Source organism: Orycteropus afer, unplaced genomic scaffold (assembly GCF_000298275.1).
Source record: "Orycteropus afer afer isolate SDZICR_OR568_19922 unplaced genomic scaffold, OryAfe1.0 scaffold00131, whole genome shotgun sequence".
NCBI lineage: Eukaryota > Metazoa > Chordata > Mammalia > Tubulidentata > Orycteropodidae > Orycteropus > Orycteropus afer.
The window spans coordinates 7,871,917-7,896,675 of NW_006921718.1; the positions used below are offsets into that span (position 1 = coordinate 7,871,917).

Here is a 24,759-nt window from a genome sequence, read left to right on the forward strand (position 1 = left end):
TGATTTATAACAAAAAGGCATGGAATGTGATATATATGCTTAATATATACAGAATAATCATTCTAGGAGCTTTACCCAACAGGAAAATCCTACACCCTTTGAAACTAATAGATTTTTGCTCATCAGAACACCTAAAGCAATGATTAACTTTTCATTTGCTGTCCCCTTAAAAACATCTTTAAGGTGATAAATGTCTAACTTTGAACAAACTTTAGGAGTCTTTTATTGCTTAATTTGCAGACCATGCCAACAACAAAAACAGAGTGGGATGGGCAGCAGGGCTGGAGGCCAGGACGTGCAGAACAGGGCCAGGGGCATGCTCAAATGGCTTCAGGAGTGTCCAGCAGAAGGAGTCCCAGGCAACAGGGTAACCTGGGACTTACGCTTATGCACGGCTCCAGACTGACACATGCTTACACAGCAAAAGCCTAATTCTCATGGAAAACTGTGTTACCAGAAAATACATGAGTGGACTTTTTAGCCACATCCACCCTCCTCCAAGAGCTCTGAAAAGGGATCTTTGCTATATCCATTGTATTACTCAAACCCCAAGCAGAGGGAGACTCTATGTACGTCAAGATGAATGGGCTTCAGGCTAAATTCCTGGGACAAATAAACTGAAGAGCTAAGGCGGCAATTAATTTGACCAATGTGCTTGCTTAATATATGCTTACTTTAAATTCTATTCTGAGAGTTTATTTCAGTAAGATGAAAGGAAAAGGGATTCCTGTGGGATGGTCCCACAGAGAGTGACATTGGTGTCAGGGTAGGAAGCAATTACTTAAATCGTTTCCTTTACACAATGTCCTTCTGTTCTTTCTTTGTGTGCTGCTCACTGCTTTGAGGGGAAGGGCCATACATATGCACTTACCTCTGCACTTGCAGATAAGACAGCCGTGACTGTCCTGCTGGAAACCCAAGGGGCAGATTTTACTGCATGGGAGTTCTGGACATTTCTTACAGCGACAGATGTCACAGCCATGCTTATTCTTCCTGGGTAATTAAAATTTTGTCAGAGGTCAGAAAATCAAAAAGTTTCATATGATGTCCAGGTGCTCAGACTAAGGGTCACTGAGGTAATTATTTCTATTAAGCAGAATGACTTGACTCTTGCTCTCAAAGATTTGCACCCAGATCCTGGGGCAATGTTAGTAAATAGTTCCCTGTGACTAAGACCGTCCATGACCATGACCAAGGTTGAGAACTGCCTAAGCACTCACAACATGATTCTGGGATGGACTATCAGAATCCCAATAACCTGACTGTTGATTTAATTAAACAAAGTGTCAGCACAATATAAAAAGATGACTATGCAATTCCTTTTTTTTTATGCAATTCCATGAATAGGATGGTGAAGGTTGCATTGCTTGTCAACGTTAAGACTAGCATTAGAGGTAAAAGGCTATGGTGGTGCTTCTTCATGTGACCACATTCTCTGAGATTCCAGAGAATTGCAAAAATTTTAATAATGACACAGCTCCCAAAACTTTAAGACAGGAGAACTTAGGAGCCACAGACCTGGGAATACTACATAAAAAAAACTTGATAAAAAAATAAATAAAAGTAAGACCTTCAGAGGTCCTACAGTCAAGGTCCAGTAATTACTTTGTAAAGTGTAATTAGAAAAGAGCATCAGTTCTGGAATGCTCTATCCATGTTGTGTAACCTAAGCATATGGGTACAAGCTAAAATGTCTAACATATGTGCTGATTAGAAAGATTAAATAAACATGTTTACATAGCAACATCAGTGTAGTCTAAGTGGAGATTTTCTGGAAAAAACTTCTTACTGACAATTTCAGATTTTCAATAAAAGGAAACTGACACGGCCTGCTTGATGAGTGCTCAACATGGGGATCTTTTCTTCTTTCCTCTAGCAGCAGGGCTAAGTGCTCTGTCAGGTGCAGCATCACCTCTACAGGTGTTGCGTCACTGGCCAGGGCATCAGACAAGGAGGGGCTTCTCTATTTGCCCTCATGCTTCATCCCAACAGCATCAAGTGTCAACAGTGATGTTCAACTAAAAAAAGACTGACTTCATTTTTGGAAAAATTAAAGGGCTCTAAAAGAAGACAACCCTTGGTATGCTACTGCTCAAATGACAATTATTCTACGTTTTGCTAAGGAAAGTAAATGGATATTAGGGTCTACTTTCTTATTGCAATAGGCCAAGAACAATGAGTTTAAATGAATTAACGTTGTTGTTGTTATATGCCGTAGAGTCAGACCCAATTCATAGTGACCCCTCCTTGGGTTTCTGAGGCGGTATCACTATGGAAGTAGATTGTCCAACCTTCCTTCCAAGGAGTGGCTGGTGGGTTTGAACCGCCAGGCTTCTGGTTAGCAGTCAAGTGCCTTAGGCACTACACTACCAGAGCTCCTTCAAATGAATTAATCATACTAATTTCACGTATGTGTCCACTTCAAGATCCACAAAAACACTGACTAGTTGTTTCATTCATTCACTCATTCATTCGTTCTTCAGGAAGCCTTTGCTAGACCCATAAAGTAATGATCCACTCAACAGGTGTATACAAGGGGCACCAGCGGTTGCATTTATTCTAATACTACCTTAGAGTATCTGGCTAAGATTTTTCCTTCAGAGTCTGTCCTTGAAACCTGTGCTCGAGCTAGTGCAGTCCTCAGCTATCTATGGCAGTCAACCAGGCCTTCCCTGAACATGTTTACTGACAGGAACAAAAAGTGAAACCTACAGTCCTCTAAGAAGTTTCTCTTCAAGATAAAAGTTGGACTTAAATGCAATCTTGGTTTTAAACTATCATAATACTGCAGCAAGTGGTTTTAACTACTACCATTATAAAGGGGAGCTCTGGTGGTATAGTGCCTAAGGCATATGACTACTAACCAGAAGGCTGGCATACTTTATATTATCAGTGAAGTTAAAAAATAACTGTACTTTCACTGGTATCATATTCATATTTTCAGATCAGCAACAGTGATGACATACTAGTTTTTCTAGGAAATTTTTAAGAATAATGTTCCCAATGTAATTATCCAATTAAAATTAGAATTAAGATTCCCCCTCCGCCTCTAACTAGAATTTCTAAAAGAAAGAATAAAAAAAGATAGATGAATGAATACAGGCAAGAGAATATGGATCAAAGACCTTCATAATTAATAGCACTACATATATACATCAAATTGGAATGGCTGAAATACTAAAATGAAAGGGAGATTGATAAATAAAGAATAAAGCATGATTATGAAAGGGACCAACTTGATATAAAGGCTGAGATAGATGCTAATATAGTCACTGAAGAAATAAATTATCAAGTGTATTTCCCCCCCTGGAATAATTTAGACTGTCATGGGGTTTGACTCAATAACAAATACAAGTCATGGTCCATATCTCCAAGGAAATTTATAAAACTCTACTGCTTCATGAAGAAAATATATATTGAGCTATACCCTCATACCAAAGTAAGACAACTAGGTATAGCAGGTAAGGATGCTCTATACTAGCAATGAGTGCTGTAAACTGATCTTATAATAGGGATTCTATGAATAATCACAACATAGTTACTGGGACGGCTGTGAAAATTACAGCATTTATAACACTAGGACCTCATTGCAATTCCATTTTCCTATCAGCACTGTTCTAAGAATCTTGCTATGGGAAGTCTCCTATAATAGGATCAAAGGGCAGGTTATAACAAGGCTGTGCCCGTCTTCACAAAAGGATGAGGGTAAAATTTAATTCTTATCTTAGGAGACCCATTCCTTTCCTTGCTTTCTCAATAACCTAACAAAACAAACCTGGACATCCAGGACTCAGAACATCATTAATTCACTCACAAACATACATAAGACAGCTAATAAAGTTATAAGCAATTAAGATTAGGGAATACATACAGATATCCAAATGGACAATACTTGTCACAGATTATGGGCTTGCACTTCTTTGGCCGTGGGCGGCACTGGCAGATCTCACAGTTATGGGTATCAGTTTGGAAACCAAAGGGACAATCCAAGGTGCACCCTCGTTTGAGGCCAGTGCACAGCTCCTCCCCTGTGAAGAAACATGGACAGCGTATTTCTCCTAAACATGACTAGAACATTAACATTTTGACTCCTAAATACCTTCTAACTATCCACAGATGTAATGCTCTCAGTGCTACCACAGCATTACAGTGGTTAAAAATTACAGATCATGTAATTCATGGCTATTACAACATGGCCTGATATTTTGGTAATAATATTCAAAATAATAGAAACTCTGCTGGCTCAGCAGTTAAAACATTTGGCTGCTAACCAAAAGGTGAGCAGCCGCTCTGTGGGAGAAAGATGAGGCAGCCTGCTTCCATTAAGATTTACAGCCTTGGAAACTGTACAGGACACTTGTACTCTATCCTATAGGGTTGCTATGAGTTAGAATCAACACAATGGCAGTTCCCTCTCCTCCAAATACAAAATAAAATCCAGCTTTGAAAAAAAGAATTTTCAAGTAAACTGAAACATAGTCCTGAAGAGTAGGTTGGTGACTATCATCTGAGGTGGTGATAAAAGTTAATGCATTTTTTTTTCCATAAAATTTGTTATTAGTCCCCTCTAACTACTGATTGACATATTGTTAAAGTGTGAGAATTAGAAACTTACATATATACCCCAAATTTCATTACATATTTTATTTCTATTGCAAGCCTGTCACACACGCTTTTATATTTTTATAGTATTTACTCTATGGGTATTAGATGTTAACATGTAAGATTGCATATTATACAAGGTATGAGGGATTTTTTTACCCTTCCTTTAAAAAGTACATCTCTTATAATGTGACAGAAAGTGCTCCATTTAGATGTTTTCTTCCTACATGCTGACAAATATCCAAGTATCTGGATACACTTAGCTAACTGACTAAAAAATGGATGTGTCAAAGAGGTATCCCCACTAATATTTAACTCTCCACTATCTGAAATGTGCAAAGTTGTCTCCTGTTAGCAAACTCTGGAGTAAGTAATGTGTTACTGGTTTTTGTTAGTCAGCCACAACTCATTATTTTAGAAGGGAAAAAGGAAAGATGCAATGAGGCTGGCAAAAGGAACTACTGGAGATAATTAGCTTAAAAATAGTCTTCTGAAATTATTTTTTTAAGTGCTGCAGTATGGGACTTAAAAGACTACTACGTTGTTGTTGTTGTTATTTGCCAATGAGTCGGACCCGACTCACAGCGACCCCTCCTTGGGTTTCCGAGGCAGTATTACTACAGAAATAGATTGCCCAACCTTCCTTCCAGGGAGTGGCTGGTGGGTTAGTATAACTAAAGCAAGCAGAAATGTGTCTGAATTAAATGCAGAATTCAAAAGACAGCCAAGTTTAAAGAAGGGGAAGCTGACATGGTGATTCCAAAAGCATGGCAATGTTTGATTATTTTTCTGCATGGACTGATGACACAAAGATGATTGTTGGAAAAATAAAAGAGTTTTTATTTTATTTGGACATTCTTTAGGCATAGATATTATAAATAATGCATAAGTTATTAGGAAAAACAGAACACATTTGCCCCTACCCCACACAATCTTATAATGTAAAATTAAACCTTAACTGAAATTAATAGGTGAAATGGATTCCAGTTTTACATAAATATTTTAAGATAGCATCTTTTATGAATCTAAGATGGCAATACTTGAATATTCAATTTGCTATCTTTTAAAAAGGAAAATATGATTTGTGGTTTAACTTTTTTACTTTGTCATTATTATAAAACTTTCATTACACATATTTAATATAACCTCATGGATCTGTATCACACTGTGAAGCAACTGATTACTAATTTATATCCTTAAAAGTGAAATTTAAAATGGCTCATTAAAAAATTTGTAATTGTATGACTTGAGAGGCTGTTACTTGTCCTCTCTTTCACATTATTAAAGGAATGATGAAAGAGGGAGAAGACTCCCATAGCCTCATTTCTTTGACAAAGACAGACAAACCCATGATCTAAGTGGTGAACCCATTTTTCTTTTATATGAAGTTTTAAGTCATGATGCCAAATGGATTAAGTTGGGGGAACTGATGAATTAAAAACACTCTGAGAACTTCCCAGAGTCAGCATCCCTAGGGATTAAATTCCTTGAAACTCTGGAGTCTGGGCTGCCTTTGTGGCTTTTATTGTTAAGGTCCTGTACCAAAAGGAAGAGATGCTCCACTGAACCTGATCTACAATTGTCTTCACCCTTAAGGAAAGCTGTTATACTGCTATTCAAGTGTAAACAACTAAAATCTGTCTTTAACTACCATTGCTTTGGAGCTCTGGTAGCATAGTGCCTGAGGCACTTGATTGCTAACCAGAAGCCTGGTGGTTCAAACCCACCAGCCACTCCTTGGAAGGAAGACCAGGCAATCTACTTCCATAGAGATACCACCTCAGAAACCCAAGGAGGAGTCACTATGAGTCAGAACTGACTGAACAGCAGTGAGTTTTTTTTTAAATTTTATTTTTACCTTTGCTTTGCAATGAAATGAAATTTCATACAAAGGAAACAAAGCCTGTTATGTTTAAACAAAAACATTGGTCATTCATTACAAAGCAGATCAGCTATGCCACAGAGTAAGTAGGTAGCCAGAGCACTCCCCTGACTCAGGACAGCTCACACGCACATCTCATCTACAGTTTGGGCATATATGGAATCTGCTCCCCAAATGAAGGGCACTCCCAGGTGGGACCCTATCTTCTCTGTTTATACAATCTACTGGTGGCTATCATGATATCTAAGTATGGAGTGGGTACTCAATAACAATTTGTTGAATAGATTAATCAATGTCCTTGCTACTTACTTCTTCACCCTCTAGCAAGGCTCCATATTTTCCAAAATATGGCACACTTGATAAACATTTCAAAATATTAAAGTATCTTTAGTTCAAGGTCCCTGGGTAGTGCAAAAAATTTGCATGGTATAATGCCTAAGGCATTTGATTGCTAACCAGAAGGCTGGCAGTTCAAACCAACCAGCCCTCCTTGGAAGGAAGACTGGGCAATCTACTTCTGTAGAGTAGGAAACCCAAGGAGGGGTTGCTTTGAGTGGAACCGACTCGACGGCAGTGAGTTTTTTTTTGTTTGTTTGTTTACTAACAAATCTGTCCTGGAAGAAGTATAGTCAGAATGCTTCTTAGAAGGGAGGATGGCAAGACCTCATCTCGCACATACTTTGGACATGTTATCAGGAAGGACCAGGGACCAGCCCCTGGAGAAGGACATCATGCTTGGTCAGCAAAAAAAAAAAAAGGAAGACCCCCTCAATGAGATGGATTGACACAGTGGCTGCAACAATGGGCTCAAGCCTAGCAATGACTGTGAGGGAGGTGAAGGACCAAGCAGTGTTTTGTTCTGTTGTACACAGGGTCTCTGTGAGTTGGAACCAACTTCACAGTACTTAACAACAAATAACCTAAAGGTTGGTGATCTGAAGCCACCCAGTGGTGCTGCAGAAGAAATGCCTGACAATCTGCTTCAGATTACAGCCAAGAAAACCCTATGGAGCAATTGTACTCTGTCATGTGTCAAAATCGACTCAATAGCAACAAGTAAAGATAATCTTCTCATTTAGAAATAAAGAACATTAAATAATAGAAGGTAGCCCTAGATCCATGTGTCAATTATGGATCTTTCTTAAGAGAAATGTAGCATCAAGAAAATCACTTAAAGAGCAAGAAGAGATGGATTAGAGTGCCTTACCCACAGAAGCACTGAGTTGCTAACCAAAAGACTGGTGGTTTAAACTTTCCAGCTGCTCCATAGGAGAAAGACGATGCAGTCTGTTTTTCCATAAAGATTTACAACCTTAGAAACCTTACAGGGCAGTTGTATTCTGTCATACAGGGCTGCTATGAGTTGGAATCAAGTTGATGGCAGTGGGTTTGGTTTTTTTGGTTACTTGTAGAGGGGTAGGGGTTTGTAAGTTTGTTTGGAAAGCTTTAGTACATCACTCTACAGGTAATGACAGAAAGATGCCTTTATGCCTGTAATTTTTCAGCATTATGACTTTACTATGATCTAAAAATGTGTTGTAATTCATGGAAGGTAATTACCATTGAAGAGGAAGTGATAAATAATGACAAAGTACAGGGCCTGTACATTATGGTAGGTCCATGGCAACTACATAGCAAACCCTCTGTTTGTTCTGGAGAAAAAGGGATATTTGTTCCCAGAGTAAAAATGTAGCACAACTGCAGGCAGCGCCATTCACTCTTTACGATACGTGAGCACAATGTCATTCCATACAGAACACAACAGGGACAGTGCCCCTAAAGTTGGGCTGCACATGTCTCTGCTGCAGTACTTCTCATTCTCAAACACTAGCCATTTCCACCAACCTGCTACCACTTAAGAATGGCCATGAAGTTTAAAATAAAGAAACATTAAATGAAGAAATGTAACACTGCAAATGCTAGCCCAGTCTTGACCCTGACAACTGTCAGTTCAGAGTTACAATAAAGTGAACACAAGGAGTCCCTCTCCCTGTATGTGACACTGAGACCTTGTTTTCTGATACATATCTTGATGTGTATTTCATGTTACCCTATTATTCCTATTAATTTCACATGTCTGTATTAGTTTCTACATAAAAGCATTATTAATTTCTAGAATTACATAATGCTGAAGTTGGAAAAGAAGGCATAAATAAGCTAGTTAAATCTAGCTGATTTAAAGATGGAGAAAGTAAGACGATAAAAGATTGTTGTTGTTGTTGTTAAGTGCCGTCGAGTCGTTTCCAACTCATAGCGACCCCATGCACAGCAGAACGAAACACTGCCCGATCCCGCGCCAGCCCCACAATCCCTGCTATACTTGAGCCCATCATTGCAGCCACCATGTCAATCCATCTTGTTGAAGGCCTCCCCCTCTTTCGTTGACCCTCCACCCTACCAAGCATGACATCCTTCTCCAGGGAATAAAAGATTAGATGCCATTTAATTTTTATAGGTGCCATTTAAGACATATAATTCATATAACAAGTTGAAGAGTATTATGTCTGTTTAACAGCACAAAACAGTTTTGGTTAAACAGTAATTTTATTATGAATAGCTTGTGCCAATAAAGTATTAGGTTATTAGAAGCTTACCTAAATGATTTTCATTTTTCATTAATATAGAACTTTCTTAAATACAAAGTTTCTACATACATCATCTACCATAACTCTTATCTTATTTTAAATATATCTTTGAGAAAAGGAGTCAGGGATAATTTAAATTCTATGTATGTCCTTGATACATTACTCTGCTTAACTGTGCTACAAGAATGTAATTTGTTGCAGGTTAACATAGCAAAGCTACAGTATGTTCAAACAAAAGAATCCTTTGTCATATACTTTACACACACTTCTGAAGGATGTTTCTACAGGGTTTTCATTTCAATCTTAAAATGACTGTCTGCAAACACTAAATTGTTGTATATCATTACAATATATGAGTGTATTATGAACATATTACTGGTATTAGTCAAGGGTAAGAATCATTTTTATCACATTTATATCCCTGTTATTGTTGTTATGTGCCGTCAAGTCGGACCCGACTCATAGTGACCCCTCCCCTTGGGTTTCCGAGGCAGTATCACTACAGAAGTAGATTGCCCAACCTTCCTTCTGAGGAGTGGCTGGTGGGTTTGAACTGCCAGCCTTCTGGTTACCAGTCAAGTGCCTTAGGCACTACGCTACCAGAACTCCCATTCATATCTCTACTGGTTGGCCAACCACTAGGGATTCATATCCCTAGTGGTTGGCATATAGTAGGCACTCAGCAAATATTGCATTAATGAGGGGACAAATGAATGACTAAGCAACAAACCAATGAGCAGAAGAAAACTATTTATTTGGGCTGGTCTGACTTTAAGAAATCTTGCTGCCAATGGGAAGCAGGTTTAGTCTCTAAGAGAAAACTTAATTACAAATGACTCAGGCAATGCATGTAAATCTGGCTTGCTGAGATACAGAAAATAATGTAAGGGAGAATTCTGGACAAAATCAATACTTCTCAAGGAGCTGCAATGGGAAAACAAACACATTTATATAATCTTTGACTATAAGGAACATTCTTTTTTCTAACACTTTTGCTGTTGTTGTTACATGCCGTCAAGTCGGCCCCGACTCATAGCGACCCCTCCTTGGGTTGCCGAGGCAATATCACTACAGACGTAGATTGCCCAACCTTCCTTCTGAGGAGTGGCTGGTGGGTTTGAACTGCCAACCTTCTGGTTAGCAGTCAAGCGCCTTAGGCACTACGCTACCAGAGTTCCTTTTCTAACACTAGGGAAAGAGAAAGAGAGCATTCAAGGGTTAGAATGAAAGGGTGTTATTGGAGGATAGGAAAGACTGGAGGCAGGCTGGATGGGAGCATGGAGAGGAAGTGGGGGCTTTCCATGCTGGTTAGCTTGGGCTGACTCAGAAATAGATTTTATTATAAACATCTATCATGTAGTAAACAGTTACCATTTGTCAGGTAATGAAGCTAGCTTCACATTCATTAATTTATTTAATCCTCCAAACAGCCCATAAGTTAGGTTTGATTACCTCCCATTTACAGATGAGGACCCAGAGGCCCAGACAAGGAAAGTAATGCCCCGATCACCCAAATTCAAGCCAAGCTGATGCCAGAGCCTGAGAGAAGAGCTGTGTGAGTTCACAAGAACCTGATGATCCAGGGATCTGGCAATATGGTTTGATTTGCCTCACCTCCTGCAGCTCCTAAAGTTGTCAGATAATTCAGGATTGCTAGTAAGAGGGGCAATGAAAACATATGCTGTATGACCAGACTTCTGTATGATAGAGACAAATGGAAAATACCAGCTGGTGTTTAGTTATTCTTTAAGGTCTAAAGTGGCAATGAGAGCTCCATATGAGATAACACTGAGAGACTTCCAAGGGCAATCTCAGACAAGAATGATGTCTGTCCAAAGACATCCCTGGATCATGATGGTTCCCCTACTCTCACTCAACAATTCCACACCAAGCACTAAACACAGCCTTAGGAGATGGGATTGTTCCTTCCCTATTCTAGTGTGAGCAGGTGTCTTGGTCTTCCTGCAAGATGGTCTTCCTCTTAACATGATTCACTTTTTTAACTTACAGAATTTGTCTTGAAACAGTGATTATTTCCTTAGTGTTTCAGGTACAAGAGATATTTTTCTTAGGGAAGGTCTTGTACTATATTCATCTTTGTGTCTTAGCACGTAGTACACCTACTCTTCACTTATCAACATGATTAGGTTTCAAAGGCCAGGTTGCTTTGCAAAAGCAGCATTATGTGAGAGTTGGAGCCATTCTCTATGTTCAGTGCTGGTGCCCCCATTGCTCACTGCTTGTTGGGCTCCCTGAGCGCATCTCAGGATACACATAGAGCGATGGGTCCCTCTTCTCCACCACACCTTCCCCACCACTGCAGAGCCCAGGGAAGTTGAGGGGGGGTAGTGGTAATGGTCAGGTGTCACCTGCCTGAGCAGGGACCCTGCTCATTCTCCATCCACACCAACCCTGCAGCTCCTCTTAGACCCTTTCACTTCCTGCCTCCTCCCACTGACCTCCCTAGCACCTCTGGGTCCTAACCTGGCCTATCCTTGCCTGGCCTCCCCCTGACTGCCTGCAACCTCATGTTACCTAACCATCGTCCCATGCCCTCTGTGGCTGGATCAAGACATCATGAATGAAGGAGACAAAGCATCCTGCAGCCAGTTGGCTGCTGGCCCTCGTCTAGCCTGGTCATCACCAGAACCTTTGGTATATAATTTGAGGTAGCCATGGAGAGCACCACAAGCCCAGCATGGGGTCCTAACCACTGGAGGCACCACCTTAGAATTTTTTCAAAGTTGTCATAAAAGTGAAATGTTGGACAATGAAACAGTTGGTAAGTGAGGAGTTGGTGTATAGTACCTACAACTTGCCAGTGTTCTATTTATATTAACTGAAGGAAGAAAGGAGGGCGGAGAAAACAAAGATTAAACAGCCTTAAAAACAGGTTAAATTTACAAACAAATAGGTAATAAAGATCTATGAACTAAAGAACTGACACAGACTTCCAGTAAAATGGAGGAATAGGCAGACAAACTACACAGACCCTCTTCAACAAAGAAAAGAAAACCAATTGACAGAGATACAGAAGATAATCACAGAGCCCTGAGCTTTAAAAGGAACTATACAGAAGTGGATTAGACACTGACTAGTGGAAAAACCTAAACGAAAACAGTGAGTACAGAGATGGTCGGAGCTGCGGACTGTCAGCTACTCGGGTGGGACCAACAGCCTGAATAGTTCCAAGTAGTATTGAGACCTGATAACTGACCTGATCAGCCCTGGTTACCAAAGGGTGCAGGGACAACTGTGCTGGTGGCCTATGACTAAGAAGAGAAACAACAAGGTGGGAGACAACCTGAGCTGCTGACTTTCTGCTGTCCAGAGGGTGCAGCACTTTGACTGTTTAGGCATGGCAGCCATTTTGGATATTTAAAGTGATTGAGGATGCAGCCATTTTGAATGCTTACAAGTGGCAGCCATTTTGGATATTTAAAGTGACCGAGGGCACAGCCATTTTGAATCTTTACAAGTGCCAACCATTTTGGATTTTAAAGTGAGAGCATCCTCATTCAGATTCCAGGGACCTAAGAATAGGATCTATTTGCCAAGGTTGGCAGGGACATACAAGAGGTTGACAACAAGAAAGGAGGCAGGTGGTGAGAGTATAAGTGCTGCCCACTAGCAAGTAGAGGAACACAGCACAATACCCTACTTGCATAGATAACATACAAAGAAAATAAAAATTGTGGGCAAGTCACTCCAACATACGATCACCAATTAAATATAAACACAAAAATGTCGCAATGCCTCGGAGACAACAGAGCATCACAGTCCACACAAGGAAGCAAGATAAAGCAGGAGAAACAAGGGACCAGGATATAGACCCAAAACACAGCCCTGAGAAAGACGCAGCATTAGAACTCCCTGGTAAGAAATTCAAAAGAATTATATTTAGATATCTTCAACAAATTGAGAGACAGATCAAGGAAACACAGAGAAAACCCTAGAACAATTTCAAAAGAGAATACATGAACAAAATGACAAAATAAATGAAATATTAGAAATGATACAAAATCTACACACAGAAATCCAGAAGATTAATATTAAATTTTCAAAAATAGATAACACATTGAATGGGCAAAGAAGCAGAATTGAATCAATGGAAGACAGAATTAGGGAAACTGAAGGCAAATACCTGAACACTTCTTTGGAAAGAGATAAATCAGAAAAAAGATCAAAACAAAATGAAGAAAGCCTAAGGTTCATGTGAGATACCATCAAAAGGAATAACCTACGTGTAATTGGAATTCCAGAACAAGAGAGACAAATAAAACCAGAGAGAAAATTGTCGATGACTTGTTGGAAGACAATTTCTCTGCTATGATGAAAGATGAGAATATATTCATTCGTTCAAGAAGTCCAACAAACCCCAAACAGGATAGACCCCAAAAGAAAATCACCAAGACATATCATTATCACACTTACCAAAACCAAAGACAAAGAAAGAATTATGAGAGCAGCACGGGAAAAATGAAAAGTTACGTGCAAGGGACAACCAATAAGACCAAGCTCTGTAAGCTCTGATTTCTTGACAGAAACCACGCAGGTGAGAAGACAGTAGAATGGTATATATAAAACACTGAAGGAGAAAAATTTCTGACCAAGAATTATGTACCCAGCAAAACTGTCCCTCAAATATGATGGTGAAATTAGGATATTTCCAGATAAGCAGAAATTAAAGGAATTTGTTAAAACCAGACCAACCTTACAAGAGGTGCCCTTGGGACAGAGAAGCAACAACAGCCAACAACAACTGACCATTAACACACATGATGATATAACCCAGAAACCAACCCAGCTATGGAAGTATCCAAAGTAAAGAAGCGACAAGATTGTACACAGGGAACCAGAGACATCAATGACAAATGAGGACAACTACAAACCAAAAAGAGGGAAAAAATGGTGTTGTTACAGAGCTTCTAGATGGTAGGGAAGTCGAGACAACTACAAAAAAGAATGGACTGTCCTAAACTTGGGAAGAAAGCTATAAATCACAGGGTAACCTCAAAGAAAAATGATAAACCTTCACATCAAAAGAGGACCAGCATAAATATTCAGCAAATACTAAAACAACAGCAATGAAGGAAGTGATAATGTGATTCATAAACAAAACAAGCTCAGCATAGAAAATTATATGGAACAAAGAAATCGACACCACGAAAAAGCGCTTAACAAAAATGACAGCAACAAATTCCTATTTGCTGATAATTACATATCTGGCAAGGGACTTATTTCTAAGATTTATAGTGGAAGAGTGGATGACCAAACTATGGCACATACATATAATGGAATGCTATGCAGTACTAAATAATGTAGACTCTGCAAAATACAGCATAATAAGGATGAACTTGGAGGACATTATGCTGAGTGAAATAAGTCAATCACAGAAGGACAAATATAGTATTAGTTCATTGCTATGGAGGGTCAAGGAAAGGTTTATATATGGAGGGAAACTTTGCTGATTGCCAGGGGTGGGAGGGAAGGGAACACTGGCAAAAATGAAGGAAAAAATCCACTGACCCATGTCACTTTAGTTTTGTGTATTTTCACTGTACATAAATTATATTTCGATAAAATGCATTTAAAAAAAAAAAAAAACTGACACAAAATACAATAGTCACTTGTATGTCTTTCTCCCTAAGTGTCAATGAAACAGAGATGCACCTCAGGCTACCTGGCCAGGTAGTATGGATGGACACCTCTTTTAAAAAACATGACACTATCATAAAGATAGGGTAGACTGAGATCTTCCTAATACTCTCAATTTGCAAAGAAGTTAGTGATACATTTTTTACTTGCTTTAATGACAATTTGGAGAAACTGCTTCTCTGAACTTACCTACGAAGAATTTATGATGCAGTGACAGGAGTCTTATATAACCATGATCATATTGGCAAAAACTTTATAATAGCAGGACACAGGTGAAGGTGGTGTGTGAGGTAAGTGGGTACAACAAAATCTGTATTTTTAGACTTCAGAAAGTTTAGGTAAAAACTTAGATATGATCCCAAGATCAGAAAGGATGTGTAGCTCCTTTTGGTTTTCTGTCGAGTTGGTCCCGACTCATAGTGACCCTTCCTTGGGTTTCTGAGGCACTATCACTATGGAAGTAGATTGCCCAACCTTCCTTCCAACAAGTGGCTGGTGGGTTTGAACTGCAGACTTCTGGTTAGCAGTCAGATGCCTTAGGCACTATGCCACTAGGACTCTCAATATGCATAAGGTAACAAAATGCTGTCCAGTCCTGTGTCATCTTCATGACCGTTGATATGTTTGAGTTCATTGTTGAGGCCATGGTGTCAATCCAGCTCACCTGAGGGTTTTCCTCATTTCTGCTGACAAAAGGCCTAACAGTGCATAAAAGGAACTGGCCTTCCTCTGAACAGCAAGTGTCAGGAAGGCAGGCCCACAAGGGTAGAAGCTTATGGGAAATTTAAAGATGGCAACAACAACCAACACAACAGTTTTATAAACTCTTATTTTAGCACTAATTCCACAGGGCAGAAAGTCTGATGGTAACATATCACTGAGAAAACTAAATTACTCAACTCCTAATTTGTATTAGTCATCTTCACCAAGCATATTCTTACAAAAGAAAATGATGAACAACTAAGGTGAGAGGAATATAAAGATCAAGATAACAGATAAATCAGAAAGTGAGCACCCCTCTGCATTAAGTCATTTCCAGTCTCTAAGCTAAGACAATTGCATCCAGAGGCCTACAGAGAACCTGCTTATATAAGTACTTTATGTTTTTGAGAGATCAGAGAGAACAGAAAGAGATTTCAGAAAACTAAAGAAGGTCAAGTGTCAGTTCACAAGGCACAAATGAGCCTAAAAATTACAGAAAATTAAGCTTGACATTCACTACATAAAATTTTTCAGAAAGAATTGCCAAAAATATGATTTGACATTTAGAAAAGCAAGCATGGACTGCCAGGAGCCAGCACAGGTTCATGAAGAACAAGTCATGCCTCACTAATTTCATTTTATTTTTAAAATAGAGTCTCCAGCAAAGTAATGGTGTAAATATAATATATTTGATCTAGGTTAAGATATAGACCAAGTATTTCAAGACTTCCTTGTAGAGATGAAGCTGGTCTGTTGTTAGCTGAATAACTCTACTCAATGAGTGAGGATTTTGAGTGAAATGCCATTTTGCAGAAAGGCCTTTATGCTACAGGGCTCTGTACTTGGTTTTGCGTGTTTTTTTGTTTGTTTGTTATTCAATGAGTTAGAAGAGGATATATAAGGGGTACATATTTAATAAAACTGGGAAGTATAGATAAAGTATAAGATCACTTATCAAGATTCAGAAATATCCCAACTAGTTGGAAAATGATTTAAAACTACCAAGGTAATTTCCTGTTTAAAAAAACAAACAAACAGTGTTCAAACATAGAATGAATAAGAAACACTTAATGGCAGCTGATGAGAAAAGCACCTAGTGGTTCTAGATGCTTATAAACTCGTTGTTTGTTGTTAGGTGCTGTCGAGTTGTTTCCAACTCATAGCGACCCCATGCACAGCAGAATGAACCCACCACCCGATCCCGCTCATTATGAGCCAATATTGTGTTCACAGAAATAATGCAAAAGTATAGGCTACATAGCAGCTCTGCACTGATCAGAGTATTTCCTGTTTGTAGCCCACCCATATGCAACACATTGAGTGTAAGAAGATGGGAAGGATCAAGAACGTTCTAGAAATGACAACACCTGAAGAATGCCCAAGGGCACCAAGGATATTTATTCTGGTAGAAGAACTAGGAGAACTCAAAATTTTTTTATACATGAAGGGTATTCTCTCTCTACCCACCTCTAACAAGAAGCACAATATATGCTATCCAGTTTCAGAGGCCATAGCCTGGAGATATAATTGAAATCTACACGAAGGCAGAGTTGGGACTAAACAATGAAGCTGATTCCAAGAATTATGGCTGTCATAAGTGCAATGTGACACCCTTTGGGTCAGTGACCTTCTTGCCATTAGATGGCCCCAGTGAGAGTGCTGTTGAAGAGCCGTCTGGGTAACTGGGAGATACATTTCAAGGTCTCTGAAGCCTGCACCCTATGATTCTACTGGACACCAAGGAGCTTCTGAATACAATGAAACGACTATGAAAATGAGAACAAAGGAAAAACACCTTTTTCCCAACTGACTGTGTATTTGTTTCTATAAGTATACTTTTCCATTCTTTCGGGTTCCCAAGGGAATGTCATTAACTAAAGTGAAAAAGATATTCAATCACATGATATGCTTTGAGAACATCATATCAAGCCTCAGAAAAAAGTACAGTCTTCTGTACACTCACTGTTTTTGCACTGACAAGTTCGGCAGCCATTGTGATCAAGTTTGAAACCATAAATGCAGTCCTTCTCTGTCAAGGTACAGTTTGATAGTTCTCCACATGCAGGTGGATCAATTGTGATGTAGGTTGGTTCTAATAATGAAAAGAAAAAAAAAATCAATGAAACATATCATTAACGCTTGGATGCTATTGATTCTTTGAAATCCCATACTATAGTAAGTTACAAAAAAAAAAAAAAATCTAATCAATAATTCTCATCAAATCCCAAACTTTTATACTCTCAGCATATCTTTAATCCTTAAGAAAGGACTATTTTTTAAGAGATTTTTGAGAATCTGAACAATGTCATTCTTTATGGTGGAGCAATTTATGTATTTTGAGGGACACTTGCAAAATAGTTTTCTGTTGGTGACTACTGTAGAAAACAGATAAGAGGTTAAAATTAATTTCATTTAACTTGATAACTATTCTTCATTCCTGATGTTTTCTGAACTTATTTATGTTTTAGAAAAATCAAGAAAAAGCTGCCAACTGTCAACTGTTCCATTCCCCATTTCATAACACTTCTAAAATGTGCTAGCTTTTTTTCCCCCCTAATAAATCAGAGACATTTGAGACTAGTTTAAAACACCTGAATTTCTTCTGTTTTCTATGTGATGTTCACTCAGTTATTACACATGATATGATGGATGACAGTGAACAGGAGCTTACATTCAGGGCCCACAGGCTTATGGGGGTGGTGGAGTGAAATGTAAGCATGTGGGATAGAGTCAATCCCTTTGGAAACAGATGCAAAGACAAAACCAAGGCCCAAGTAGTGTTTTAGCTCTTTCACCATGTTAATAATGGAAAATTGTTCTGGATAATAACAGCAACTGTATACACATAAAGTATATTATGTGTTTATATAATGTTTGTAGTGGTTTTCATAAATGCCTTTAAGTCTTATCACAATCAAATGAGGTGGGTGCTATCACCACCCTTATTTTACAGATGAGAAAATCCAGCTATCGACTTGCTCAAGGTCACACAGTTAATAAGTGGACCCAGGATTCAAACTGAGGCAGTCTGGCTCCAAAGTCACACTCTTAACCTTTTGGGTGAGAAAAAGCACCTGTTTTAGACAACACTACAAGTGATAGCTTATGAAACATCTGGTTTGGGAAGACTGCTGTCAAAGGCAGCAGAGCAACTAATGTATTATGCAGCATCTTTTCAACCAAAAGATACTATGAACTTCCTCAGCGTAATCTGCTTTTCATACCTTTGTGAGGGAACCAAATGTCTTTACCTACGTTTTTACAGAAGGAAAATACAAGGTGCAGAAAGGGTAACTGGCTTACATAAGTTTACAGAGCAACCCAGTAGCAGACTGGGAATGGAAAAGAACTGAAATCCAGACCTCCTACCCAACATTCTATCCATTAGTCCATGTGTTGCCTCCAGTTTCATCTCCCATTACCATGGAAGAGTGACCAAAATAAGTGTTTTAGCTGCCACTGCTCAGGTCAAGAGTTCTAGGTTTTATCCATCAGCTAAAAAGGGACAGTGATTCAACCCTTTCTAGGTAGCAGGCTTATTAGAGAAATGCTTTGATCAGTGTTCTCCTGGTATACTTTCTCTATTTTTATTACAATCTACACAGTCTGAAGAACATCTACCTAAAACTTTTATATGAAAATGTTCCATTGCTATAAAATTTCTAATTTCCTCCAACGGCCAAAGTGCCCTTTCTGATAGATAACTGTAAACATCACAAAGTAGCTTAAGCAAGTTTTAAGACACTGTTGTTATGTGCTGTCGAGTCGGACACAACTCATAGCAACCCCTCCTTGGGTTTCCAAGGCAGTATCACTATGGAAGTAGATTGCCCCATCTTCCTTCCGAGGAGTGGCCGGTGGGTTTGAACCACCAGCTTTCTGGTTAGCAATCAAGTGCCTTAGGCACTACACTACCAGAGACATACTGAATTAAATATAGTATTTCTACTTTCCTACGTTCTCTTAAAATTCTCTCAGTCTTCAAAATTTATGTACTTTTTTCATTTATCACTACTGTTATTAGCCATCCAAAATAATAATTCTGTTTCAGCCTTCAACCACAGACTGCCAGTATTTTGTCAGAACTGCTCTAACCACAAATACAATACAAAGACAGCAGGGGACCAGTATCAACTTTAAGGACTTACCCTACTCAGTAAGGAAAGAGTTCTATGGTTCTGTTGTTGTTGTTATGTGCCGTTGAGTCGGACCCAACTCATAGCGACCCCTCCTTGGGTTTCCGAGGCAGTATCACTACGGAAGTAGATTGTCCCATTTTCCTTTCAAAGAGTGGCTGGTGGATAATAGGGATTCTAAACTCTTCTTCCATTGCTTTATACAATGCTTTCATTGCTTTATATAAGCTTTAGACAGCTTATGGTAAAGAAATGTCTGCAGTACATGTACATGGAACAAAACCATGTGTTCTTCATTGACATTTATTTTTGGGTAGATTAATCTGACACTGAAAAATGCATAAAAATCATAGGGAGGCACAGAATTTTGCTTTTAGTGCATTTCAGGGATTTGTTAAGAGAGTGGACTGCCCATGTTTATCAATGATGATCTTTCAACTCTAAATGATTTTTTCTTCAACAGTAGCATAGTGCCTAAGGCATCTGACTGCTAACCAGAAGGCTGGAGGTTCAAACCCACCAGCCACTCCTCAGAAGGAAGGTTGGGCAATCTACTTCCATAGTGATACTGCCTTGGAAACCCAAAGGAGGGATCACTATAAATTGGATCTGACTCGACAGCAGGGAGTTTGGTTTTTTGGGGATTATAACCAATGAACAGGATTAGGGCTGTTGTGATCTCTAAGTAGAAAGTAATATCAATAACCTGACTTGGTTGTTTGAGGATCAGAACCACTACAGTGACTTGATCAGCCATGCAGTATCATAATAGTTTTTATCAGCTAGGTAAAAAGTCCCACACTTACATCCAGCATACATTTTACCAGGAAAGGAAATACCTTTAATACGCCTCCTATAACATTTGGCATAATATCTTTTGCTCAGCTGAACAAGACCAGAAAAGAAAAAAAGATGAATAGAAGTTCTGTTCGTTACGGCTACTCCTACAATGCTGCTGCTGGGTACTGTCAAGTTGGTTCTGACTCAGAGCAACTCAACATACAACCAAATACAATATTGCCTGGTCCTATGCCATCCTCATAATCACTGCTATGTTTGAGTCCATTGTTATAGCCACTGTGTCAATCCATCTCATTGAGGGTCATTCTCTTTTTCACTGATCGTTTACTCTTCCAAGCACAGCGTCCTTCTTCAGGGACTGATCCCTCCTGATAACATGTCCAATGTACGTGAGATGAAGTCATCATCTTCATTTTTAAGGAGCATTCTGGCTTACCTCCTCCAAGACAGATCTGTTGGTTCTTCTGACAGTTCATGATGTATCTAATATTCTTTATATATTATATCTAATATTCTCCAATACCATAATTCAAAGACACCATGTTCTCCTCAGTCTTCCTTATTTACTGTCTAGCTTTTGCATGTATACGAGGCATGCATTGACAATACCATGGCACACCTAAGTCCTCAAGGTGACAGTTTTTTTTTTTTTTTTTAAAAAAAAAAACACTTTAAAGAGGTCTTCTGCAGAAGATTTACCCATTACAATATGTTATTTGATTTCTTGACTACTGTTTCCATAGGTGTTGATTGTGAACCCAAGTAAAATAAAATCCTTGGCAACTTCAACCTCTTCTCCATTTATCATGATGTTGCTTATTGGTCCAGTTGTAAGGATTTCTGTTTTTTTTATGTTGAGGTGTAATCCATATTGAAGGCTATAGTCTGATATTCATCACTAGGTGCTTCAAGTCCTCTTCATTTTCAGCAAGCAAGGCTGTGTCATTAGCATACTGCAGGCTATTAACGAGACTTCCTCCAATCCTGATGCCATGTTCTTCTTAATCTATAATCCAGATTCGCGGATTTTGCTCAAGATACAGATTAAATAAGTATGGTGAAAGGACACAACCCTGACACAAATCTGTCCCGATTTTAAACCATGTAGTATCCCTTGCTCTGTTGAAACAGCTACCTCTTGATTTACGTTGCTGCTGTTATTAGGTGCTGTCAGGTCAGCTCTGACTCGTACTGAGCCTATGTACAACACGACAAAACAGGGCCTGGTCCCGTGCCATTTTCACAATCCTAGCTATGCCTGAGCCCATCGTTGTAGCCACTGTGTCAATCCATCTCATGGAAGGCCTTCTCCCTTTTTGCTGACCCTCTACTTTACCACACACAGTCTACATAGAGGTTCTAAATGCATAATTAAGTGTTCTAGAATTCCCATACTTCACAATGATATCTATAATTTGCTATGATTCACATTGTTGAATGCCTTTTTCATGGTCAATAAAACATCTCTCCAGTATTTTCTGCTTTGAGCCAATATCTATCTGACATCAACAATGATATCCTTTGTTCTACATTCTCTTCTGAAGCTGGCTAGAATTTTTGACAGTTCCCTGTTGCTGTACTGCTACAACCATTTTTGAATTATCTTCAGTATAATTTTGCCTGTATGTGGTATGAATGATATCGTTTGATAATTTCCACATTTCATTCATTGCCTTTCTTTGGAATGGGCACAAATATGGATCTCTTCCACTTAGTTGGCCAGGTAGCTGTCTTCCAAATTTCTTAGCACAGATGAGTGAGAATGTTCCAGCACTGTTATCATTTATTGGAAAACTCAATTGGTATTCTGTCAATTCCTGTAGCCTTGTTTTTGCAAGTGCCTTCAGTGCAGCTTGGACTTTTTTCTTCAATACTATTAACTCTCGATAATATGCTACCTCCTGAATTGGCTGAACATCAACCAATTCTTTTTGGTACTCTGTGACTCTATTTATTCCTTCTATTTCTTTTGATGCTTCCTATATCATAGTGCCCAGGAGCTCTGGTAGCATAGTGCCTAAGGCACTTGACTGCCAACCAGAAGGCTGGCGGTTCAAACCCACCAGCCACTCCTCGGAAGGAAGGTTGGGCAATTCTACTTCCGTAGTGATACTGCCTCGGAAACCCAAGGAGGGGTCACTATGAGTCAGGGGCGATTCGAAGGCAGATAACAACAAACAACATATCATAGTGCCTAAGGCACTTGACTGCTACCCAGAAGGCTGGTGGTCCAAATCCATCAGCCACTCCTTGGAAAGAAGATGGGGCAATCTACTTCCATAGTGATACTGCCTCAGAAACCCAAGGAGGGGTCGCTATGAGTCGGGTCCGACTCGACAGCACATAACAACAAAAACAACAAACCACTAAACTCACCTCTATTGAGTCAATTTTGACCCATAGTGACTCCCATTAGGTTTTCAAAGCTGTAAATCTTTGCAGAAGTAGATCACCCCATCTTTCTTCCATTGAGCGGCAGGTGGGTTTGAACCACTGACGTTCTGGTTAGCAGCCAGATGCCTTATCCACTACACCACCAGAGAATCCTTCAATATGGCAACTCAAGGCCTGAATTTTTTCTTCAGTTATTTCAGCTTGAAAAATGCCAAGTCTGTTCTGCTCTTTTGGTTTTCTAATTCTAGCTCTTTGCACACTGCATGATAATACTTTATTTCTTGAGCTGCCCTTTGAAATCTTCTGTTCAGCCTTTTCACTTCACTATTTCTTCCATTCATTTTAGCTATTCTACTTTCAAGAGCAAGTTTCAGAGTCTCTTCTGACATTCATTTTGGTCTTTTTCTTTTCTGTCATGACATCTTGCTTTCTTCATGTATGATATCCTTGATGTCATACCACTTGTCTAGCCTTTGGTCATTAGTGTTCATTGCATTAAATCTATTCTAGAGATGGTCTCTAAATTCAAGTGAGATATACTGAAGGTAGTACTTTGGCTCTCGTGGACTTGTTTTAATGTTTTCCAGACTTGACTTGAAATTGCAAACAAGTTAAGTGATGGTCTGTTTCACAGTAAACCTCTGGCCTTGTTCTGACTTATGGTATGGAACTTCTCCAGTGTCTCTTTCCACAGATCTAGTCAACTTGATTCCTATATATTCCATACTTTGTTGTCCACATGTATAGTCACCATTTATGTTGTGGTTTAAGTTTTGGTCTTGCATTTAAGTTGTTAGTCTTGTAAAATTCTATCATGCTATCTCCAGTGTTATTTGTATCACTGACGCCTTATTTTCCAATTACTGATCCTCCTTCTTTGTTTCTAACTTTTACATTCCAAACATAAGTAATTATCAATTCATCTTGATTGCATGTTTGATCAATTTCAGATTGCAGACATAGGGAAAAGTCTTCAGTTTCTTCATCTTTGGCTTTAGTGTTAGTGCATAAATTTGAGTAAGAGTTATATCAGCTGGTCTTCCTTGTAGGTGTGTGGATATTATCCTATCACCAACAGGACTGTACTTCAGGATAGACCTTGAAATGTTCTTCAACTTGTCATTACTGGTATAGTAGATCATATGACGGTCCAATTCAAAATGACCAATATCAGTCTATTTCAGCTCACTAATACCAAGGATACTGATCTTTATGCGTTCTATTTCATTTTTGACAACTTCCAATTTTCCTAGATTCATACTTTGTGCAGTCCACATTCCGTTTATTAATCGATGGATGTTTGCAGTTGTTTCTTCTCATTTTGAGTCATGCCACACCAGAAAATGGAGGTCCTGAAAGCTTTATTCATGTCATTAAGGTCATTTCTCAAATATTTCATATTTATGGAATCACCTTCTGCAGTCATATTTTGAGTGCATTTCAACCTGGGGACTCATCTTCCAGCACTGTATCAGATAGTGTTTCACTGGTATTCATAAGGTTTTCACTGGACAATTTTTGCATTAGTAGATCACCAGGTCCTCCTTTCCAGTCTATGTTAGTTTGGAAGCTCCACTGAAAGCTGGGCACCATGAGTGACCCTGCAGGTATTTGAAATACCTGCAACACAGCTTCCAGCATTATGTTGTTGTTGTTTGCCTTCAAGTCGGCCCCGACTCATAGACACCCCTCCTTGGGTTTCTGAAGTGGTATCACTACGGAAGTAGATTGCCCAACCTTCCTTCTGAGGAGTGGCTGGTGAGTTTGAACTGCCAACCTTCTGGTTAGCAGTCAAGTGCCTTAGGCACTATGCTACCAGAGCTCCCATACAAACCACCCCAGTAGGACAGAGAAGTAGTTGAGTCCTACAGTATTATATGTTAACCCTTTCATGACCCATGAGGCACATAGTGCCCACCTGTATTTTCCTCCGCTGGGGTTTATTGGGGAGCTTCTTTCCCACTGACAGTGCAGGGAGCCATCAGGAGGGGACCTGTAT

General features: G+C 39.2%; 1 protein-coding gene across 1 annotated transcript in view; it reads right to left on the bottom strand.

The window, feature by feature from the left end:
- Nucleotides 1–24,759, bottom strand: part of CRIM1 (cysteine rich transmembrane BMP regulator 1) — a 287,524-nt gene that overhangs the window by 41,788 nt on the left and 220,977 nt on the right. The window contains exons 8-10 of the mRNA XM_007945075.2: nucleotides 17,393–17,521; nucleotides 3,872–4,028; nucleotides 872–993 (exon numbers count right to left, since the gene is read on the bottom strand). Coding sequence (XP_007943266.1) covers nucleotides 872–993; nucleotides 3,872–4,028; nucleotides 17,393–17,521 — 408 coding nt within the window. The remainder of the gene's footprint in view (nucleotides 1–871; nucleotides 994–3,871; nucleotides 4,029–17,392; nucleotides 17,522–24,759) is intronic.